We start from the raw sequence: 21,510 nt of genomic DNA, 5'->3' as shown, positions 1-21,510 counted from the left end.
TCATGGTCTAACTAGACTAGGATTCTCAATTGATGTGGAATAAACCAGCTCTTTCTTTCCACCACTCTTTGTTTATAAGAAGAAGGTAGAGAGGTAGATCCATCGTTATAGTGCAGGGAAAATGAGCAACTGCAATGAAGAGAGCTGCCCTTTCCTGGGGCTTTTTTCAGCTAATAAATAACATCCAATTAGATGAAACTCTCAAAGATCACAAAATCAGTTTGCCATTTCTCTCCGGGATACAGGCACCTGCTAATGACCTACCTCTACTCTAAAGTCACAACACTGAAATATGAGAGACAGAGAGACAGTGAAGCCGAAAGGATATTGGAATATTCAAGTGTGAAAAAGAATCAGAGTATGTTAATAGCTTTTTTATTTCTTTTTTTAATTTTGTGATTTAGCGGTAGAACAAGATCTTTATGGTTGGGTTGTGAGTGCATTTAGTAGACATGACATCTCATCAGTATGTATACACACACACACACACACACACACACGCACACCCATTCCTCTAAACTGACTTGGTTATTGTGTTGAGATCTTAGCAGGTTTAGAATAACAGTGAGACAAAAGGACCTGAGAAGGTTGGTGGGCACTATTATAGAGGAATTGAAAGGATCAATGACGAGAGGAGGTGGGGATAAAAGATTAGTGGGTGGTCTTTTTTTTATAATCAAATGCCTGAAGTATGTCATACTGAAACAACTTACAGCTTTGCTTTGAGTTTTCTTGAGCTCTTGATTTATACCCTATGTTACTGTAACCTCTCAGCCACATTTGAGTAAAAATGAAATGGAATGTAACGTTTCCTCTTAAAGGTGAAGAGTCTAGTTGTGCTCACTGAGGGTAAGCAATAGAATTAGCAGCTAAAAAGACTTTAAAAGCTTTAAATATAGGTTGTTTTTAAGCACTCTATTCATATAAGGATAGCAGCAGGTTGTCTGTCTCATGCTGTCTTGTAGTTAGTTTTGCTTTCCACTGCTGTATATCTGTTCACGTTAATGGACTTTCTATCCTGTGCGCATCTCTCACAATGAAACACTGCGTGACTTGTTCGTCTCTTTTCCCCTTCTTCCCGTTCTCTTTTGCTGTGACATTTTGAAGAACACCATTAGTTCTTTAATGACTTTTCATGTGGCTGCAGAAAATTTGTGCCATTATGAGAGATTTCACCAAATGCACAATCATTAAAGGCGCTTTTCATTGTTGTTGAAAGGGAAGAATGGATTGCTGTTTTTCTTTCCCTACAGTGTCCAGGCTACAATTTTCATATCCTTGCCCATAATCCAACCACATTGCGGTTAGAAATGATTATTGTGTTAGGGTAATACTGACTCCTGTGCACAGTACTTTACTTTAAACAATCAGCAGCATACCATTATCTGGACCTTTGATGGTCTCCTGAAATGCTGAAATATCCGATTTTTGCCACAACACACACAGAGGCACACTTGTTGTACTCACTGGCTCTTTGCCTCCCTTTTTCCTTTTTTTTTAAGTAGTTAGTCTTCTTTTGTTTTTCTGCTTTCTTTCTTTTTCCCCTTCTTTTTCTTTCTGTCTTTCTTCTGCTTCAGTTTCTCAAGCATCAGCGCCTCAATTTATTCCCAATTTGTATTTTTATGTTCTCATATCACCAGAGTAATGGGCTGGCTCGTTAAAAACATATTTGCTTTTGCGACTTTATTTTTCTGTGGTGATTTTTCATCCGCACATGTAGGTTTGTTTGTGGGGGTTGTGCTGGTGAAGGGGTAGATGCAGACATGTTTGCAACATAGAGAAAAAACAGAAAAATGGCAAATGACTACAGAGAATGAATGATTTAGGTTGCCATCAATCCACTGAACGACTTGGGAAATGTTTGGGTGAGCTTAACAACTGTTCACATCTAACTGGTGCTGTCACATACTGAAATGAAATGGAGATAATAATGTTTCATACCTGATATGACAAACTAGTCAGAAAATACTCATTACAGCACATATGCTTTAGAGGCCATTTGTAGGTCTTCAGGAGGCCTTTAGAGGGCACTACTCCACTGAGAATAGAGCTACTGCTAAATTTCATCCCCACAGGCCAGTACATACTGATTAATAGAAGCTGCAATTATGAATCATTTGATGTTTCATCAATAAATTCAGTCCAGATTGGTTTATTTTTAACTGAGTATACTTTACATGTTCTCTATAGGGTATGTTAGCTTCTTTGTGAAGAGCAGTTGTTGTATGTTTTAGAGGCTGAAGCTCATGCTGGAGCAATTTCAGTGAGTTAGATTTAGAAACAATTTTGGTATAGCAGTAATAGGGGAGGAGAGGAGAGAAAAGCCTAATGAAGTCTGTTAATTTGCTGCTATCAGAATGAATGTCTCAGACTAATTATGGCCCTGGGTCATCTAGTCTGGATCACAGAGAGAGGTGGCCCTGCATGGTTCACTTTGATTAGCTCACTAACAACACAGCTCCTCACTGCATTACTCACGCACATTGGTACTGGCACACCCACAACTTCAGGTGTGTGTGTGTGTGTGTGCGAGACTCGGGGTAGGGTGGGGGTGGAATGGGATGGAGTGCTGGGGTAGTCTGTTTGCAAACATACCAGTCAGACCTTTGTGTCAGCTTTAGTCAGGATGGTGGAGTGAGTACATTGACAAGGCAGGGAGGAAAAGGTGAGGGCAGGTGTGTATTGATGCTACAGGATGACATTCTGGATATCTCTTGTGTTTTCTGTCAGGTTGACAGAAGAGGTTCAGGACTTGGTTTGATCAGAAGTGTATACTGAGTTAACCATCAAGCTGCATGGCTGGTTTGACTGTTAGTCTCCCCTCTGTTGACTGTAGCTGACCGAAGTGTCAGAATGGAGGATTTGTTCACTTGCTGCAAACAGCCCCGTACCTGTGCATCAGATGTATCAGAGCAGATCTTGCTTGAGGCAATGGTGTGTGTGTGTGTGTGTGTGTGTGTGTGTGTGATGAGAGGGGGGTATGTGCGCATACGTGTATGCTGTTTGCACATTGAATTGAGACCCCCACATTATCCCTGCTACAGAAACTCCCCTAATGCTAGTGATTTAAACTTTACCTGCATGACTGCCTTGATTGGCTATCGAAAACAACACAGTGACTTAATTATCCTTTGGAGATAGCTGCCCTCTCTACTTTCCCCCTTGCCGTGTGCTTGTGTACCTGCTTTCTCAGGAGGAGACGATCATATGTCTGCAATATGCCATAAATAATGAAGCCTCATCAGAAGAAGAGTCAGCGGAGGGTGTGATATATCCTTAGGAAGTAAAATAGTTTGACAAATACTGAATAGAATGACAAGCCAAACAAACCCACACATACACTTTGTCTGCTGCCTGACTCACTCACGTTGCTGTCAGTTCCTTACTTCATTTGATAACTTCTTAGATGTTAGTGGTGTATGTTTTTATTTTCATTTGACGTTAGTGTTAGGATTGTCTGTGTATGCGTGTCAGTAAAAAAGGAGGGCAGTTCCAGGAAGGCCTTTTCTTTGATTAGAAATCCATCCAGATAAGATGAATTGCTGGTGTGAGTGTAGTGGGCTGGGGAGAAGAAGGAATAGATTTTGGTGTGTGTGTGTGTGTGTGTGTGTGTGAGAGAGAGAGAGAGAAAGAGAGAGAGAAAGAGAGATGGGGTGAGGGGAGTGGATTTGAGGTGTTACTTGCTTGTCTCTGAGGCCTGCCTGTCATGTACAGCATCAGTCATGCTCTTTCACAGGAGTTTTATTTCATCCACCATTCCCTTTAGTGCTTTGACGGCACAATTCACTGATACTGCCTTATGGGAAGTGCTGTCGTTTGGGAAGCATGTGTGTGGACAATTTTACACATTGTCATATTTTTGTCAAGTGCTTTTAAACTGTGGCGGAGATTGGATCAAAACAAGTCAGTTGGATTATTACTAGTGAGAAGAGTAGATTGCTCTTTTAAAACTCTGGCGTTGCATCCTCATCTGACCCTGCAACTAAACATTTTTTTCTATTTTGTCAAGACTTTCTGTTTCTTTTATACCCAAGACCCTATGATTTTTTTTTTCCATTAAGACATGACAAGAACAGAAAATGACACAGATTTTGTTTTTTGTGAATAATATAGCGTGAATTTCTAAATATACCACACTGGGTGTAAAGGAAAATTGAGACTTCTTTGCTCTATTTTTCATGCTTATCTCTCCTCCTGCCTTGTCTGCCGTCCCACCATCAATTTGACATTTATCCTGAAGTCTCCATTAAGATGCCTTAACTTGAACATGCTGTAATGGTAGACGGGTCGCACTTCATGCACCAGGGAAGAGCACAGGAGGCCTTTCAACTGAGACAGCTCGGTGTTGGTGCCTGTCTTGAATGCACTGCTCTCTCCTGTCTCGTGAAGGAGTCCTGTTTCCCCTTTCTGCAGTATCTGATCCCAGCTTGTGATGTCAACTGTGGTTTTAGTCAGTAGCTTCATTTGTTAGTTAAATCCTTGTGTCGGGCTCAGTCTTCTTTAATACGGCATGATGTTCATTTTGTAAATTATGGTCCCATTTAGAGTTAAAAAAGAAGATAAAGCAGAGTATGCTTTCGGGAATGACTACTTTGTGATTGACAAGTAGCTACCACAGCGTGTCCTCGGGTTCTTAGTGAGATCCAATCAGGATAGAGGAGTAGCTATGCTTATCCTTCACAGCTCCAAATTCTCATTCAACTTTAATCACTTCTGGCTCCAAAAAAAAAAAAACACGTTGATGGGTATAATGCCAAACTTGAGGCTGAGTAGTTCACAGACCAGTGGGTGACATCACAGTGACGATCTGTAGATGTGATGAGACTCCCCACTGCTCTGCACTCACAAGTGGACTGTTATCTTCCCAACTTCCTGGGTGATAGCGCAATCTGATAACTACAACAGTTGCCGCTCCCTCTGATTGATTAACCAGTGACCTCTGACCCCCTGTGGGACATTATAATTGGCTGATGTATAATGAGCAGGCTTCCCCGAAGAAGAGCCGTTTTAAGGCTAGTGAGGATGAGAGGTTGTCGCTGGAAGGGAACAATCTAATTAGCTGATTTAACTGATAACACCTGAGGCAGCTGGGGGGAATGTGTGTGTGTGTGTGTGTGTGTGTGTGTGCAAGCATGCCATGATTTCTTATCTTATCACTATCTCATAATCTCTTGTACGATAGAGATGTATGCAGTATTATGTGAGGATGAGTCAAGAATTATAAGACCTAGCTAAGTATGTTTATATACACTGAAACAAGGAGGTTAATACTCTGGTACTGTATTTTTTTTTGTGTGTATGTGTTTTGTGTTTTAGAGACAGTCAGTGTGCGTTGGTGTAATAGATGAGAGTCTGTGAGTGATACATTATGATGGGTAGATCAATACAACATCTTACTGTGGTAAACTGGCGGATTTCTACAGCTAGCTTTGTATATTGCATCCAAATACCCAATAATATTGAATTCACTATTACATTCCTGTAATAATAAAGACTTTGTTGTTCATGCTGGTTTTTAAGGTAAATATTGACATCTTTATATTTTTATTTATGCCTAATAACATAGGGGTATTTGTGCCCTTGAGCAAGCACTGTTTTTCACTTTATATTTTCATGGAGACAATCTTAAGTTAAGCTACTCGTTGAACCTGTTCACACAAGTAGTAGTTGAAGGGTGGTGGAAAATAGAAAAGAAATAGAAATATTATTGTACTAGAAGATCATACAAAGTGAGTGCTGTCCTTTATGCCTATTTCAACCAATTTTGACCTGAACCTCAGTTCTGCTGTTAACAGGTATTAAAATAAGAAAAAATAAGAAAACAGATTTTTAACCATGTCAATATAATATTTACCATGTCTTTTTTTGTTTTTTGTTTCTTTTTATTTCTTTTATGGCTGCATTATATCAAATGAAAGAGAAAAAAAAACCAAATAGATATCTTGTGCATTGTTTTAGTAAATATTTCTGTTCCGTCTTTGGAAACATTTGAATGACAAGAACAACAACATTATTGTTACTTTCTACATAAATAGTTTAATTGTTTAATCTCTAAAATGTCATTAAATGGTTAAAGCTGCCAATCTAATTTCTCAAAGCCCAAGATATGGGACAAATTGCTTGTTTTGTCCAGCCAACTGTCCAAAACTCAAAGGAATAACATTTACTGTCCTACAACTGATGGAATTAGAAATTATTTTCAAATTTTATAATAATTGCTATTGCCTGGCCACTTTACTGATTTATCATATCAGCTCTCATCTTGGCCAAGAATAAAAATACAGCACGCATGTGTGTTATGCAGTTGTAATTATGAATCAAGACAATTATATTCTTAATGAGATGTAATCTGTCTTTTTCTCCACTTTTCTTTTTTTCCTTTTTATCCTTTCTTTTGTGTGTGTCTGTAGTAGAAATTTTTCATTTAACTTTTTATCATTTGTTCTCTCTTTACTTGAGTCTCTTTATATTTTATGCTACAGTTTACACGGTGCAGCCTTGTGAAAATTTATTTTGATGTCGTTGTTCTCTCTACTCTCCCTTTTTCCCGGTACACATTTTCCATTTCTTCCTTTTCTGCCCTTTGCATTTTCCTCTCTCTCACACATCGCAAGACTGTGAGGAGAGTGTACCAACAGAGGAGCCACGTAAGTCGGAGGATAGCTCAGTGTGTGGCCGTGCTTGTGTATTTCTGTGTGTGCTGAGCTGTACTGTAGGGGATGCATGTTTGTGGACATGCTAACCATCTTTTCTGCGGGAGCCCCCAGCATTCCTCTTCGCTTTTTAATTAGATACAGGATCCCTGAAAGAAGACCAAGCCCATGTGGAACAGAAGAAATACCTTTCCTGTGGATTAACCCCTCTCCTCTCTCCTCTCACCACACACACCATAATTACAGCACCAGACAATTACCCAGCATACTCCTGGGATGCACATTTTGTTCTCTTAATCTGGTGTCTTAAATAATTAACTCCTCTCTGTCAGTGTGGCTCAAGAGGGCTATATGTACGTGCCTGTGTGTATACTGTATGTTTCTCCATCTGTGTGTTACTGGTCTTATGTTTTGTTGTTTGTTGTCCAGATCCCACGATGCCTCTTGTAGCTACCAATAGCATATATATATATATATATCACAGTCCTAACTTTTTGGTACCATGTGACCAAGAGCAGATATACTATCACCTATATGTACACCTTTCATATGTATATATGTGGACCAGTCATAACTCACCCTCACCTTATCCTGTCAATCATGTGATCATAACATTTCTCCCATAATCCTTTTCTCCGTGCTTCCCTGGCAGCATGACATTCTGTCATGAAAAATATGTGAACGCTCAGTCGAGCAAAAAACAAAAGAAAACAGAAATTATGTTTGTGGTTCATTTGAAACAGTTGGAATTTTAAATGTTATTACAGTGTTACAACTCACTTGTTAAATTAAAAAGTAGGAACTTGACAATCTCCACATTCCACGTACTCTTTCCTTATGTATATCTGTGCACCTAAAAAAGATATGTAAATCTCTAAATAATCTCGCCTTATGTGGTTTTATGTGTATCGTACATGTGTCAGTACGCTATATAAGTGCATACATCTTTTCTCGGTTTATTGAAAATAACTCTGTGTTTCTGTCTTCATCAGCCAAAAAAGAAGAGGAGGATCTAGAGGATAAGAAATCCATAAAGAAGAGAATTAAAGAGCTCAAGGTGCTCGATCCTAAGATTGCGCAGAATCTATGTAAGTATTTATTTCCTTTCAACCCACTTCTCCTCTCGAGGACTGGATTTATATGCATCCGTGTGTTTTGATGTTACCATGAGCTGGCCATGTTTATCATTGTAGTCTCCCCAGCTCCGCCACATTATACATAGCACTCACCTTTTCCCTTAATCCTACTTAAATCAGGAAATGAGTTGCACCTTTGTTTGTTGCTGTACAAGTAAAACAAAGACTACGCTCACTATGAACCTGGCCAATGGTGCCTGTGATTCATATCTTCACCCACAAAGTGAGCTAATTCACAATGTTAAGCATTCACTAAAGGTCCAGTGTGCAGGGTATAGTGGTATCTAGACATCTTGTGCAGTGCTTGCAAATTGTAACCAACCGAACACCCTCATCATACCCTCAATTTATCGTTTGGTTTATTTGTCCTGGGCTACTGTAGAGACATGGTGGACTCCCAGGAAAAGGATCTGCTATAATGTAAAATGATCATTTTTAGGTAACAAAAACACAATGATCCTTAGTTTCAGATGAGACACTAATGATAATTGTAAGTATGATTATTGTATACTATTTATGCTTCCTAATCTCCCTAAAACCTCCTGTTTTTCATTGAACAGGAGAAAAAATTGATAACGCACTCACTCGCTTCATGAATGCATGCCTAGTTCTAAAATGGCCATTTTAAAAGCACCCGGTATTAATGAGGCGCCAGCTGATCTCTCCAAGATCTTAGCACATCATTGGCTTATATCAAGGGGAGCTGTGACCTTTGTTTTAGGTATTAAGAAAAAATGAGACTAATCAGCCCAGTAACGGTGATAAATCACGCAGCGGAAATTATAGAACAGGAAGGAAGGAGAGTTAAAGGAGAGTAGGTGGTTTATGTGTTCCACAATAGGAAGTAAAAAGTCTAACAGCTTTGACTGAAGTAAGTTCTGTTGCTTGATTGGTGCCATAACTGGTAAAATACAGAGAATAATTATGCCTTGTAAAAAGTTCTACTAAAGTAGAATTTAATTTATTAAGTGTATTTATTTGGTCAAGTGTTTAGGACTTAGTGGCATCTAACAGTGTAGTTGCTGATGGCAATCAATCTGAACACCTCTGGTTTCATGCTCATACAGTGGCTGCAAAAATGTGAGAAATTCAAAAGGCCATCTGTGGAGCTTTCCGCTCCTAAATCCTACACAATATGTATTGAGCTCACTTATATCACATTTTAGTTCACATGTGATCTAACAGGACAAGAAACATTAGTTTTCACTTTGTCAAACCTCCTACCTGGCCAGTAGTGCATAATAGAGATTTTTTTCATCTGATATGATAAAATCAATGAGAATTTCATATTTTTAAAAAGAAGTTAATTTCCTGTAGTTTGTGCACATCTGAGGGTAAGAAAGGCTATGTTGATTCGCTGAAAATTGCGCTGCTTTAGAAGAAGAAGAAGAATCACTGTATTGGCAGCATATACATTTTTACACACTGAATTTGTCTTCTGCATTTGACCCATCCTTAGTTGAACACACATGCAACACCCGTCAAATTACATGCAGTGAAACACACACAGGAGCAGTGGGCAGCATCACCGGGGAGCATATTGGGGGTTAAGTGCCTTGCTCAAGGACACATCAACTGTCTAATGGAGGGGGGGGGGCAATTTTTTTCGCATTAATCACTCCACCACTCCCAAATTTTTGCTGCCCGTCCGGTGGGGGAATCGAACCGGTGACCCTCCGCCGCTTCTCCAACCTCTAGACCAGAGCTGCCCCCACGTGTGACAGTTGGACGTCATGAATGTGACGTCTGTGTACTGTTTGTGCCTTCTGAATTTCCTGACCTTACAAAAGGTATCAGCTGAAATATTCCAATACTTTGCATCAGTTTTGTGGCCTTTGAGCTTCACTTAAATCGGTCTTCCACAATGTAAGAATTTTTTCATCAGTAAAACAACATCAGATATTAGTACCTTTATTGTTTTTGGCCCGTTCATATGTTGACGTGGTTAATTATCTCTTCATCACTTTGAATTGCTACTACTAGATTTCATGTTCATGCACTCATTGTGCCACTGTATGTCGGGAGCTGTTTCAGACTGCGGTGTAGTGTAAAATGTGGCAATGACACTGGAAAACACGTTTTCATGATTTGCCCTGGAGAGTTATCTCCGGTTCTCTTGTGTGTCATGGTAATTTTCAATTTTCCTCAAATAAAAAATACTTAGAAACTAGGACATTAAATGATACTTGCTTATTGCTAAGGTTTTAAGCCTCAGATATTCTCAGTAATTTTTTCTAAAGTTCCGTGGCATCTGGCTTCTAGCCTAGTCACACATCTTTCAACCGTCAGGGTTTTGCTGATGTTTTCACTGGCTAGACTAATGACTTATCCTGACAAGGCATTTGCCATTGAGTCCCTAGTGGTACCACTTGCTTGAGGATGTAATGCTCATAAAACCAGTGTAATTTTTCACACTTTACACTTCTACTGTTTTTATGTCTGGCTGACTGAGGTTCTGATGCACCTCTGATTTTATTTCTCTTTGCTTCCTTCTCCATGTGTCTTTTTTATTTCACATCATTTTTGGTTCTGTATGTTAATCTTCTCTTTTCCTCGTATTGATTAGTATGACAAAGATGTCTAAATAAGCAATATTGATAGTCATTAGTGAATCATTGTATCTTTACCACAACATTCAATGCATCTTTTATTTGTTTTTGTGTAGCCATCTTCCTGGGTTCCTTCCGTATGCCTTATCAGGAAATCCGTCGCATGATTGTGGAGGTGGATGAAGAGCAACTCACCGAACCCATGATCCAGGTACAACAAATTTTGTGTAAAATTTTAAAAATAACGTGATGTCTTAGTTACACTAATCACCTAACTTTAACTCAGATATCCACTTATGTAGCTCTGAGATGGAGAGAATATTGTCTCTTAATTCAAATTACAATGTGAATACTTTTTTTTTTTTCTTGAGGCTGGTGCTTTCGTGCTTCTCCTCAGTTTGCCAGGTTCATGCCCCTACTTTTGACTGTCAACTTGACTTGTTTATTTTGAAATGGCAAATAGCCTGGGGCTGTCATTGCGAGCATCTGTAAATCCTACAGTACAACAGGTGTTGAAGCACTAGTTGGTAAGCACAGGAAACCTCGGAACAAATAAGTGTTTTAACTATTAACTTTTTTTAAATAATCTTTTTCTGCTTTTTTCAATTGTCTGTATGTCTATTTACTCATTTTTGTCCCAGCTTTACAACTTTACAGCTTTATGGCCTTGACTAGTTTCATGCTAGCTATATAACACAATACATAATAAACTTACATGCTTAGAAAAGTATGTAAGTTTATTGTCTGTATAGAATTTACAGATAGTTTCCATTGCCAGGTGTACAGTAAATAGGGTCCCTGTTTGTTTGTATTTATTTATTTATTATTTGTTCTTTCTGTTCCTTTTGACTGAAAAGTTGTGAAGAATTTTCTGCTTCTTGTTTTCAATGAGCTCGGGGTAGAACCTGACCATTCCCATTGGTTTGAATTTCCCTTGGAAATGCATGAAATATCTATCTATCTATCTATCTATCTATCTATCTATCTATCTATCTATCTATCTATCTATCTATCTATCTATCTATCTATCTATCTATCTATCTATCTATCTGTCTGTCTGTCTGTCTGTCTGTCTGTCTGTCTGTCTGTCTATCCATCTATCCATCTATCCATCTATCCATCTATCTATCTATCTAATGACCAACACACACATACACACACAGTAAACTTGTCAGTATTGCTGGAAATGATGAGACTGATTCTAAATCACCACAAACCTGTCTTTGGCCTTTCTATTATGCAGTTTCTTATTACCTTTCTACTTTTATATATAGGATGGGGTGCCATTCACATTTGAACCAATACTGGTACCAGTGCTTGTAATTTGGCATTGAACATTACTTAGTAACACAGATGTAGTTTCAGTCTTGCTTTAAATACTTAAAGTAAATTTAGCCTACTGTTATCCTTCTACTTTAGCATGATTTTAAATGTGAGATTTTTACTTCTGATGAAGGACCTTCTTCCAACACTGCAGGTCACGTAGTCACATGGGTCACCAAATACAGTGTAATACCTGCACTGTCTGTTATGTTGTTTGTTATGTCTTGTTGGCATCACCACTGCAGTGCTTGCAGTGCACACGCTAATGGTGCTAAGTAGACTTTTAGCTTTATGGAAGATTTCATACTATTTTAGGGCAATGAAGTTGTTGATGGGCCACTTAAAGTTGGCTGTACATGGAGGGCTCAACTTCTTCTGTGCAAGTGTGCTGACATTAGCTGCAGGGAACTTTTTCTCTCTTTCACTCACGAGGGACAATCTCAGGGAGGGACTAATTGATTTACGGTAAAATGGTACGTCATAGTACTGACAAAAGTTGGTTTATATGTTTAAAAGTACAGAGTTAGGTACCCACTTCTAGCTTTCAGTGGTACTGATATTTGTGGTATTACTAACTGATTATTTTGGTTATTTTACAGTCAGGCTCTAGCTCCGAGTTGATAATACTGTCTTCTGAAATTGAATTTCTATAGAAAACTGTCACAGTGTCAGTTTTTGTAGTTTTGACAATAATTTGATTTGATTTATTTTGCTCGAGCAACAAGGATTCTCATGATAAAATGAAAAAATGCACACTCAGAAGAGCACATAACACACATCATATATAATTTAATTAAAAGTAGAATAGTAAAATTAAATAAATAACAAAAAAATAATGAGATTAAAAAGTAAATGTAAAACAAATCAAATTGAATTTATTAAAAGTAACTTTTATATTAAAAATCTATGAGTCATAGAAGTTTGGATCTCTGTCTGAGTGCAATTGCCCTGCCTTGCTGAGTGGACCTTAAGCTACTAAAAAGAGTGTAAGGACAGAGAAGGTTAAATAGTAAAGCTTGAAAGTAGAGCTGTATTTACTTCAGGCTGAAGACTATCAATTGACTTCCTGGTTGGTCCGACAGATAAGGAATTACAGTAGTCAAAATGGATGGGAGCAAAGGCGTTCCCAAGCATACGGCGTTCATTAGTCAAGCCAACTTCAAATCACCTTTATAGATGTCATGGAAAAAGTAGAAAAATGGAGATTATTATTATATACCTGTGATGGATCAGTATGTGTGTGTAAAGTTAGCCAAGTTGAAACAAACAATGAAACAGAAACAAGAAACAGACTACATTTTAAATAATTCATTTGATCGATAATTGCTAATTACAACATGCAAATAATGAATGTTCATTAAGGCAAACTCCATTATGCTACATCAATAAAAACTAGTAATGGAAGTAGTGATATTTATCCTGACTCCAGGCATCAAGGACAGATTTTCAACCCAATTTAAATGCATCAGACCAGCATAGTTACCACACAGCAGTATTTGCTGACATGGCTGTTGAGAAGGCAATGTAATCAACGTGGATTTAATTATTAACATTTATTTCTTTTGGCTGTCTAAAAACCCAATCACAATTTAACTATCAATTGTCATTTAAATATATAGAGCCTCCAGGATATATTCTGTGTTTTCTTATTGCAGCTGTAAAACATTATATTTGCTGAAGCCCACCAACAGGGCTAAAAGTCACCAAAACACACAGCAAATAGAACAGCAGCAGGTTGGATTTCTGTACAAGCACAGTTCAAACAGTGGTAGTCCTAGAAAATACTCTTTAGACATCGACTGTGTGCAGCCACAATGCTGTTGATATAGACAATTCCCCGACGTGCAGCAGGAAGCTCTGAAACGCAACATTTTGTACGTGGTAATAAAAGAAAAGTTTAAATATGACAGTGCGGAGGACGTGACCCTATAATCCCACCAGCTACAAATAATCAAATAACACATCACAACATCACAAGGCTGTTTTACCTAAAGTCATTCCAGTGGCTTTCCTCTGTTTGTCTTTCCTCCATGCTGCTTCTCATTTTTTTTCTCTCTCTGTTCTTTGTAGAACCTTGTGAAGCACCTACCAGAGCAGGAGCAGCTGAACGCCCTGGCCAAATATAAAAATGAGTATGCAAATTTATCAGAGCCTGAGCAGTTTGGGGTTGTGGTGAGTACACACTGACACGTACACATTCTCACACTCCCACTGTCATCTCCCCACCAGCTGATTATAGCTCTTCAAACATGTCCATGTACATGACAAACAAATTTTCTGTCTTCATTTTTTTTGCTTTTGCTGATAGAAAGTCTATGACATTTTAGTGTTTTTGTAAGTGTGATTTAAAAGAACATAATTCTTATATCTCATATCATCACCTTTCTTTGTCTTCCCCACGAACACACACACACACACACACACAAATGGAGCGCATCCATATGAATATCCTAATCCCAGGCTTTTTAAGCCTCAAGAGGAAAGACAGGACACCTGTGGGCAGCTACACTAATATATGCACATTAAAGAGCAGCACTGCTTCCTAATTATGCCTGCATCGTTTTCTTAAAGACTTTTCAAAGGAGGTTTATTCAGAATTATGTATGAGGGGTTTAACACTTTCCATGTATTTTGTGTTTCTGCCTAGCAACCTGGTTAGTGTAAAACATACAATAATCTTCTTTTGCTCCATGGAGGCACTTATTTTCTTCACACACTTGAAGGGAATCTTATTGCTGAATGAAAATGCAGTGCCTGGGTGGTGTTGCTGGTGAAGGAGGCAGATGGGGGTTGGGGTTGGGGCAGTTATAGTTCAGCTGTTGTATATAGTTCATCAGGGAGATATAGAACAAAGAAGTCTGCTTATATAATGTTGTTTCACTGTTGTGCCTGCGTGGGCCAAAGGAGGCCTGTGTGCTTTCACCTATCAGAAAAGCTCAGGTTCAGATGGAATTTTTAATTTACCGTTGTGCAAACGCATGCATGTTATCTTTTCTGTATTCCTTGCCACTCTCGCACTTGACTTGAACTCTACCTTGTGTGTAGCTTTGTGCAGTGGTAGTTACAGTAGAAATGGCACCTTTTTCAAATTATTAGATGTGACTGCATTATAAAAATCTATATCCTGGACACCAGCTTGATGTTGTCATTTGATGTTTCTTTGTGCAGCTCCATGAATGAATTCTTCATGATGAGAAGAAGTCAAAAGGCAAAAACTCTCCAGCAGAGTACATATTTCCATAATGTGTTTCTACTAGTCAACTTCATCCAGTACTGTAGCTGTTATAGCTGTATATCAGTTGTGGTTGATAACTTACAGACTTTATTTTAATCACTCTGTTTACCAGCATGTGCCTGCTGCTGGCTCAGCTGTAGGCTGTAGGCACAGGCCTGATGACTGGCACTTAAATAAAGTCTTTCATCTAGGATTTAAATTTTGTTGACACTCCATGGAGACTTTTATCACAAGTTGCCAAAAATATTTACTTGCATTTATTTGTTTTAATGGTACACATTGCATCATTTTCGAACTCACTGTTCACACTCATGTTGTTAACTCATGTTGCTCACTTTTGTCCAATGCCTTCCATGTGCAAACATTCAATCTGAAAACACATTGGTGCGTTCTCTTGCCTCCCACTTCCTCCAATTATGTTCTGCCGACTACAATATCCTTATCACACGATTTACCCTGACTTTGGCCTCCATTTTGGCATAACGTTTGGTTCATGTGGGCCTAACTATGTCTTAATTTTGTCACATTCTCCTCCTTCTTCTCCTCCAGCTCATGCCGGTTTCTTCGTTCCTTTTCTGTCACACAAACACACACAGACACACACATACACACACACACCCTCACTCACTCACTCACCGACTGAAATAGTCATTTGATAACATTACAGTAGCTATAATTAAACCCTTGATGGAAGACATCAAACCGCACAGCCAGCTGTTGTTTGAGACAGTCAATTGGAACCTGCGCCCCTCCCAACCGCCCCACACACATACACAATCACTATTGTGCCCAAGCGCTGGACCCAATGCAATATTTTCCAATTTTCTCTAATTGTGTGAGAGTGGTAATCCAAGGCAGCCTATTGTATATTCCATCCCCTCCACTGACTGCCCTATATGGACACTAACTCCACAATTAACTTACCAGACCTTGGTCCCAAATCAAATCACTGCCAGCATCTATTTCTACTGCCTAGCAACACTTTCCAGCATGCTGGTTGCATACATTTATTTTAAATTAGATCAGCTGAATGCGAGTCTGGCAGAAGTGCTTATTTTAAGTTTGGCTGTGTTCTCCACCTTTGTTCTTCCTCTTTGACATCATTTTTCTCTTTTCTTATTAGTCTTGTCCCCTTTGTGCCTCCTTGTTTCCTCCATTTTTGTTCTCCTCTCCTAGATGAGCAGTGTGAAGCGGCTGCGTCCTCGCCTCAGCCACATCCTCTTCCTGCTGCAGTTTGAGGAGCAGGTGAACAACCTGCGTCCAGATATCCTGGCTGTAAACGCTGCCTGTGATGAGGTCAGGAAGAGCCGCCCCTTTGGCCACTTGCTGGAGCTGGTGCTGCTGCTGGGGAATTACATGAATGCAGGCTCTCGAAACGCCCAGTCATATGGCTTTGACCTCAGTTCTCTATGCAAGGTGAGGTTTGAAATTCTGACCTTACCATCAACGATCATACAGTGTGCAGTCTTTTATCTGTGCAGTGGCAATGGTTCAACATGAGGGATTCTTGTTCAAGGATAAAAGCTCTTGACAGAAATGTTCTCTATGGATTTCACACAACCGTATGTGCAGTTGGACATTTATCAGCAGTAAGGCAATTCTTAGCATACAATACAAAATAGATCCAAGTTTGGTATAGATACAAAATGAACAGATTTTTTAAGATCCTTGTTGAAGGAGCCCTGTGATTTCTCTCATTCCCGTCACTGCAGTCTTTGATTACATGTAATCAAAAACGTACTGTTAAAATGCAAATTTTTAAAAATAGATAAACACTCAATAACGTATTACCATTTTGTATCATTAAATGCAAAACCTAGTCCAAAACAATCAATAGCATTTAGAATTTTGGAGATAAAACATTTTTTTTTCAAATCACGGTTAGTTATCAGAAACGTATAGAATACCCTGAAGACTGAAACGTTGATCAAAATGATCAGAATATTTAATCATTTAAAATGTTAATATCTATTCGTGTATGTCTGTCTGTGTGTGTTTGTGTTGTACTCTAAGTTATGTGTGTTTTCACACTGCATGTTTCTAGGAGCATTGGCCTCTAAGCATGTACATGTTCTGTTTTTGTTTTCACCGTGGCTGAGCCTTATCAGTGAACCGATCAGAAGAGGCTGCTGTGATTAGGCATTTTGTTTGGAAGTTTCTTCTTTTGATTGAGCACGATCAGTCTCACAAAACAGATTTTTTTTTTCCTTGTGACTGCTGGCATCTATCAAAGCAGCACAACCCAGGGAGTGCTTTATCCTCATTCTTCTGCTCAGAATAGATAACTGAGGCTATGGCTAGCATCACTTTGAAAGTTTACACACTCTGCGTGACTACCCATGCTTCATGGGGGGAGAAACATAACAAATACCTACACCTTTGGATTTTATATGGGATGAAAACAGCAAGTCTTTTTCTGGGATAGCAGTGGTGACAGAGTGAAGTCCTGGAGTAGGAGACTCCTTTAGTGGTTACATTACAGCTGTTGGCACACTCACTGCAGTTTCCACAGTAACAACCACTGCAGCCATTCATCACTGCCACCCCTCTGCCCTGTTAGACTTAGGTTCATACAAACACCATTGCAAGTGCGTACACAAACATGCATTCATACATATGTGATGGATTACTTTAATTAGCATGAATATTTTTTATTAATATGTGTTATGAAGGAATATGTTTGGTGTTTAGCACATTATATAATGCTGCCCTTCCAGTCTGTCTGTTTCCTTATCTCAAGCTTGTATGTTGTGGAACCAAAGTGTTAGTCGATGTCAGAGGCAGGATGTACAGAGGAAGACATCACCTTTGTGCCTGCCTGGAGTTTGACAACTTAATTCCATGGCACACTCCACAGCGCAGGAAAATTGCACCCAGCCCAACTGGAAAAAGCAAAATGTTTACATTGTCAGCTATGATTACCATCCATCTAAATTCAGAGAGGAACCTTTTGTGAGCGAGCACTTGAAGCTTCTGGAAAAAAAAAATGGGAAAACAGAAATGAAAAGAAAGATGAGAATGTTTGATTAGAGAAGATAATACAAACATGATTAAACCCAGCGGGGCTGAATGCACTGCTGTCTACCAGTAGATCACCTAGAGAGATACACAGCAACACACTCCACAGGAGGGATGTTTGGCGGGGATACTGAGAGACATCTTGGAATTAGACTGTAAAAGAGCAATGATGGAAATTTATCAGAGAAATTGAAAAATTGTCGCACGTGGGGGAGAGAGAGGCACAAAGCGCAGGAGAGGTCATCACATTGTGAATATGTGTCTGCCGCATGAGTACGAGTAATGAAATCATCTGTAGAACTGTCAACACTCAGCATTTATAATGCTACTGAAAGGGCTTATGGTAGCTGAATGAAGGTCGATCTGCTTTGTCACATTACATCCATTTGATATGGTTATATAACACAAGTTTCTCTACTGTTGCTGAAAAATATTTCTTTGAAGTCCAAATGAGATTAATTTGCATTTTCTGTGTGTGCTACAGCATATACATCTGATAATCACTCATCCTGTATTCTCCTTTAAGAAAAACAAATCAGAAATGAAGGGAGAAAATCATGTTTGGATTTCATGATGGCGCCTCCTAGCTTTGGACTCATTGTACAGAATACTGTTCGGTGTTTCAGAAGAATTTAAGAAGATTTATTGGCAATATACATATTTTTACATACACACACTGAATAATGTCCTCTGCATTTAACCCATCCTTAGTTGAACACACATGCAACACCCAGCAAATTACGTGCAGTGAAACACACAGGAGCAATGGACTTTCATGTCAGGCACCCGGGGAGCAAATTGGGGGTTAAGTGCCTTGTTCAAGGGCACATCAGTTGGCTAATGGGGGGTTCCTCATTAATCACTCCACCACACTCAAATTTTTCCTGACTGTTCGGTGGGGGAATCGAACCGCCAACCCTCTGATCACAAGCCGCTTCTCCAAGCTCTAGGCCAGTGATTCCCAACCCGCTGTGCCGCGTCAGTTGTCGGTTGTGATGAAGACTTTTACATCAGTACGTCCAGTCACCCACCCACGCAACCATACCTGCAAATGTCCCTTCATTCTGTTTACATGCTGGTATTGTTGTCCTTATTCTTCAATACCACTAACAGCCCTCTTTCTGCCCATGTGGGCTAAAGTGCAGCTTTGTTCATTTTGCAGTCTTTTGACAGCTGCCAGCAGCTGTCAATTAAACAGACACAGACACTCCAGCAGGTTAAGAAGAGAAGGAGCATTTCACAACAGCCTTTTCCTCCTATATATATATATATATATATATGTAATATAATATACCGGTAATTGTTTTTTCTGTTTACCTCCTTATCGAAGGAGGTATCATGTGTTTTGTTTTGTTTTTGTTTTTCTTTTATACTAATGTTGTGTCTAAGTGGTTCTGTGACACTTTAGCATGAGGTTGGGGTTAGTATGTGACAAGTAACCACAAAGTATGCACCTGTATAGTCGTAAGTATATAAATCAATTTGTTGAAACATTTATTTTTTTATTCTAGTACTCCTTCGTGTGTAACTATCTGTTTCATTACAGCTAAAGGACACTAAATCAGCAGACCAAAAGACCACATTACTTCATTTCCTGGCACAAGTATCTGAAGAGGAATATCCAAATGTGATCAAGTTTGTTGATGACCTGGAGCATGTGGACCGAGCTAGCAAAGGTAATGTGCAATATTATCCATATATATAGAACCCCACTCACTTACACACACTGTTATCCCAACAATTCTGGTATGTTTCCTTGTGCTTATTAAAACAGACAGATTGAATATGATCTGAATATAAAACAAAACGCATTGCTGTTGTCCTGCATATTGTTTACTGTGACTTTACTTAAGCATGCAAAGATCACTGCTCTAATTATCAAATAGCAGCTGCTTTTCTGTTTGATAATTTTAACACCGAACTCTACCTTCCCCCTTTCTCTGAGGCGATATCACAGTGTGATTGTTGTAGTTATTTTGGTTTCCTGCTGGTGTCAACTTAAGTTCTTTGTCAATCCCAGTGCAAAAGGAGTTTCATTCACTCCCCATCAAATCAGCATCCCTAAATTAGCAATAAAATAGGTAGACTATTCTTTGAGAAGACAAACGGCATATACAATCAAAGACAAGACAATAAACTCACTGTTTCTTTTGTCATCTTTGTGTTTCAACACTTCGTGACAAAATCTGTCTGTTTGTAACTAAAAAAATACAGCCTCTTTAGCTTCGAGTTAAATGAGAAAAGCCTTTTATGTCATCTTCTGATCAATATGTTGTTTTGGCAACTGAGGGCATGCTATTAAAACTGGAAACTGAAAACTACAGAATATTACCCTGTTCCATTTGAAAGTGTGTGCCATGAAGCTGTGCATGAGAGTGATTAACTCTTTGTTTGCAAATAATGAACAATCACGTTTCACTGGATAAATCAGCCCCAACAGCATGCAATGGTCTGACTGGGTTTCAAAGCTTTTTACAGAAAACAAAATAATGTTGAATTACAAACACAAACATTTTTGGTTTGTGAGCGAGTTCCAGTTTAGGTCGTTTCACCTCATAACCGGACTTGGCTGTGATGTTTTGGCCACTAGTTGCGTTTAGGTATTACTGAGTTTTATAGACACTGACTTTAAAGCACAGTGAAAACAAATAGACAATGCAACAAATTTGCACGTCCTTCCACTATTTCAATGTTAAAAACAAGTTTTTAGTGAAAAAAATAAAATGTTAAAGGAAAGAACTAGTTTCATTCAAAGTAAGGTAGTGAAATTCAGCCTTATTCCTTCTTTTCTTTAAGAGGAGCAGGTCATTAAAAATTCTCAGTAATTTTCAACATCGATTTAAATTTAACCTTTTGTAACTTTTTATGTGATAAGTGTTTCAACTGTATCGCCTAGCCTAACTGTATGCGAACAGGTCATGCTTACTGTGCTTACTGTAACCTCCCCAAAGGCCCGTTCTGAGCCAGAAAAACCCTGGTGTTTGGTCTGTGCTGTACTCTGCTCATCTGCACTGCTGTTTGATACTAATATTAATCGAGTTAAAGGTTTATTTTTCAAGAGAATACTTCAGATCATGTCTGCCCCTCTGATAGTGAGCAACAGACTGCTTGAATGTAGTTTAAGGTCTTTGTGTTTGTTTAACACAAAGTGACTTTTTTCTTTATAATTTGATGTACAGCCATGCACACAAACAAGCATAAACATAAACACTCACACACTGCTGTCAGTTTGGCCACTCTATCACAAATATGATAAAGGCCACAGGCAAGCAAGGACAGACGTGGTGGTTGGGGGAGTTTCCAGTAATGATCTTTATTCGTATTGCCATCGGCAACTCTCAGGAGGAAGTACTGAGTAGTGGTCAGTGTACAGCATGTCTGTTTTTCCAACTATATACGCGTGTGCTCAGCATGCTTTTTGCTACTGCAAAGAAGATTTTGCCCACTGCTCTGCTCTCAGCAGGAGGCAGTAAAGTAAAGAGTGAGGAGGAGAAAACAGTAAGTATGAAATGTGTGACTTTCTTGTTCGGATTCTTCTATGTAAGGATCCCATGAGGTTCTGTTGGTGCTTTAATTATCGATACTCCCTTAGAATG

At 38.9% G+C, this 21,510-nt stretch overlaps 1 protein-coding gene across 7 annotated transcripts in view; it reads left to right on the top strand.

The window, feature by feature from the left end:
- Window positions 1-21,510, top strand: part of LOC124060217 (protein diaphanous homolog 3-like) — a 146,955-nt gene that overhangs the window by 51,573 nt on the left and 73,872 nt on the right. For all 7 annotated transcript variants that reach the window (XM_046390898.1, XM_046390934.1, XM_046390917.1 and 4 more), the window contains 5 exons: window positions 7,646-7,741; window positions 10,455-10,549; window positions 13,732-13,833; window positions 16,073-16,312; window positions 19,461-19,590. In XM_046390898.1, the coding sequence (XP_046246854.1) occupies window positions 7,646-7,741; window positions 10,455-10,549; window positions 13,732-13,833; window positions 16,073-16,312; window positions 19,461-19,590 (663 nt within the window). The remainder of the gene's footprint in view (window positions 1-7,645; window positions 7,742-10,454; window positions 10,550-13,731; window positions 13,834-16,072; window positions 16,313-19,460; window positions 19,591-21,510) is intronic.

The sequence above is a fragment of the Scatophagus argus genome, chromosome 1, assembly GCF_020382885.2.
Source record: "Scatophagus argus isolate fScaArg1 chromosome 1, fScaArg1.pri, whole genome shotgun sequence".
Taxonomy (NCBI): Eukaryota; Metazoa; Chordata; class Actinopteri; family Scatophagidae; genus Scatophagus; species Scatophagus argus.
The sequence above is the reverse complement of the archived record's forward strand: the minus strand, read 5'-3'. Positions and strand labels throughout refer to the sequence as shown.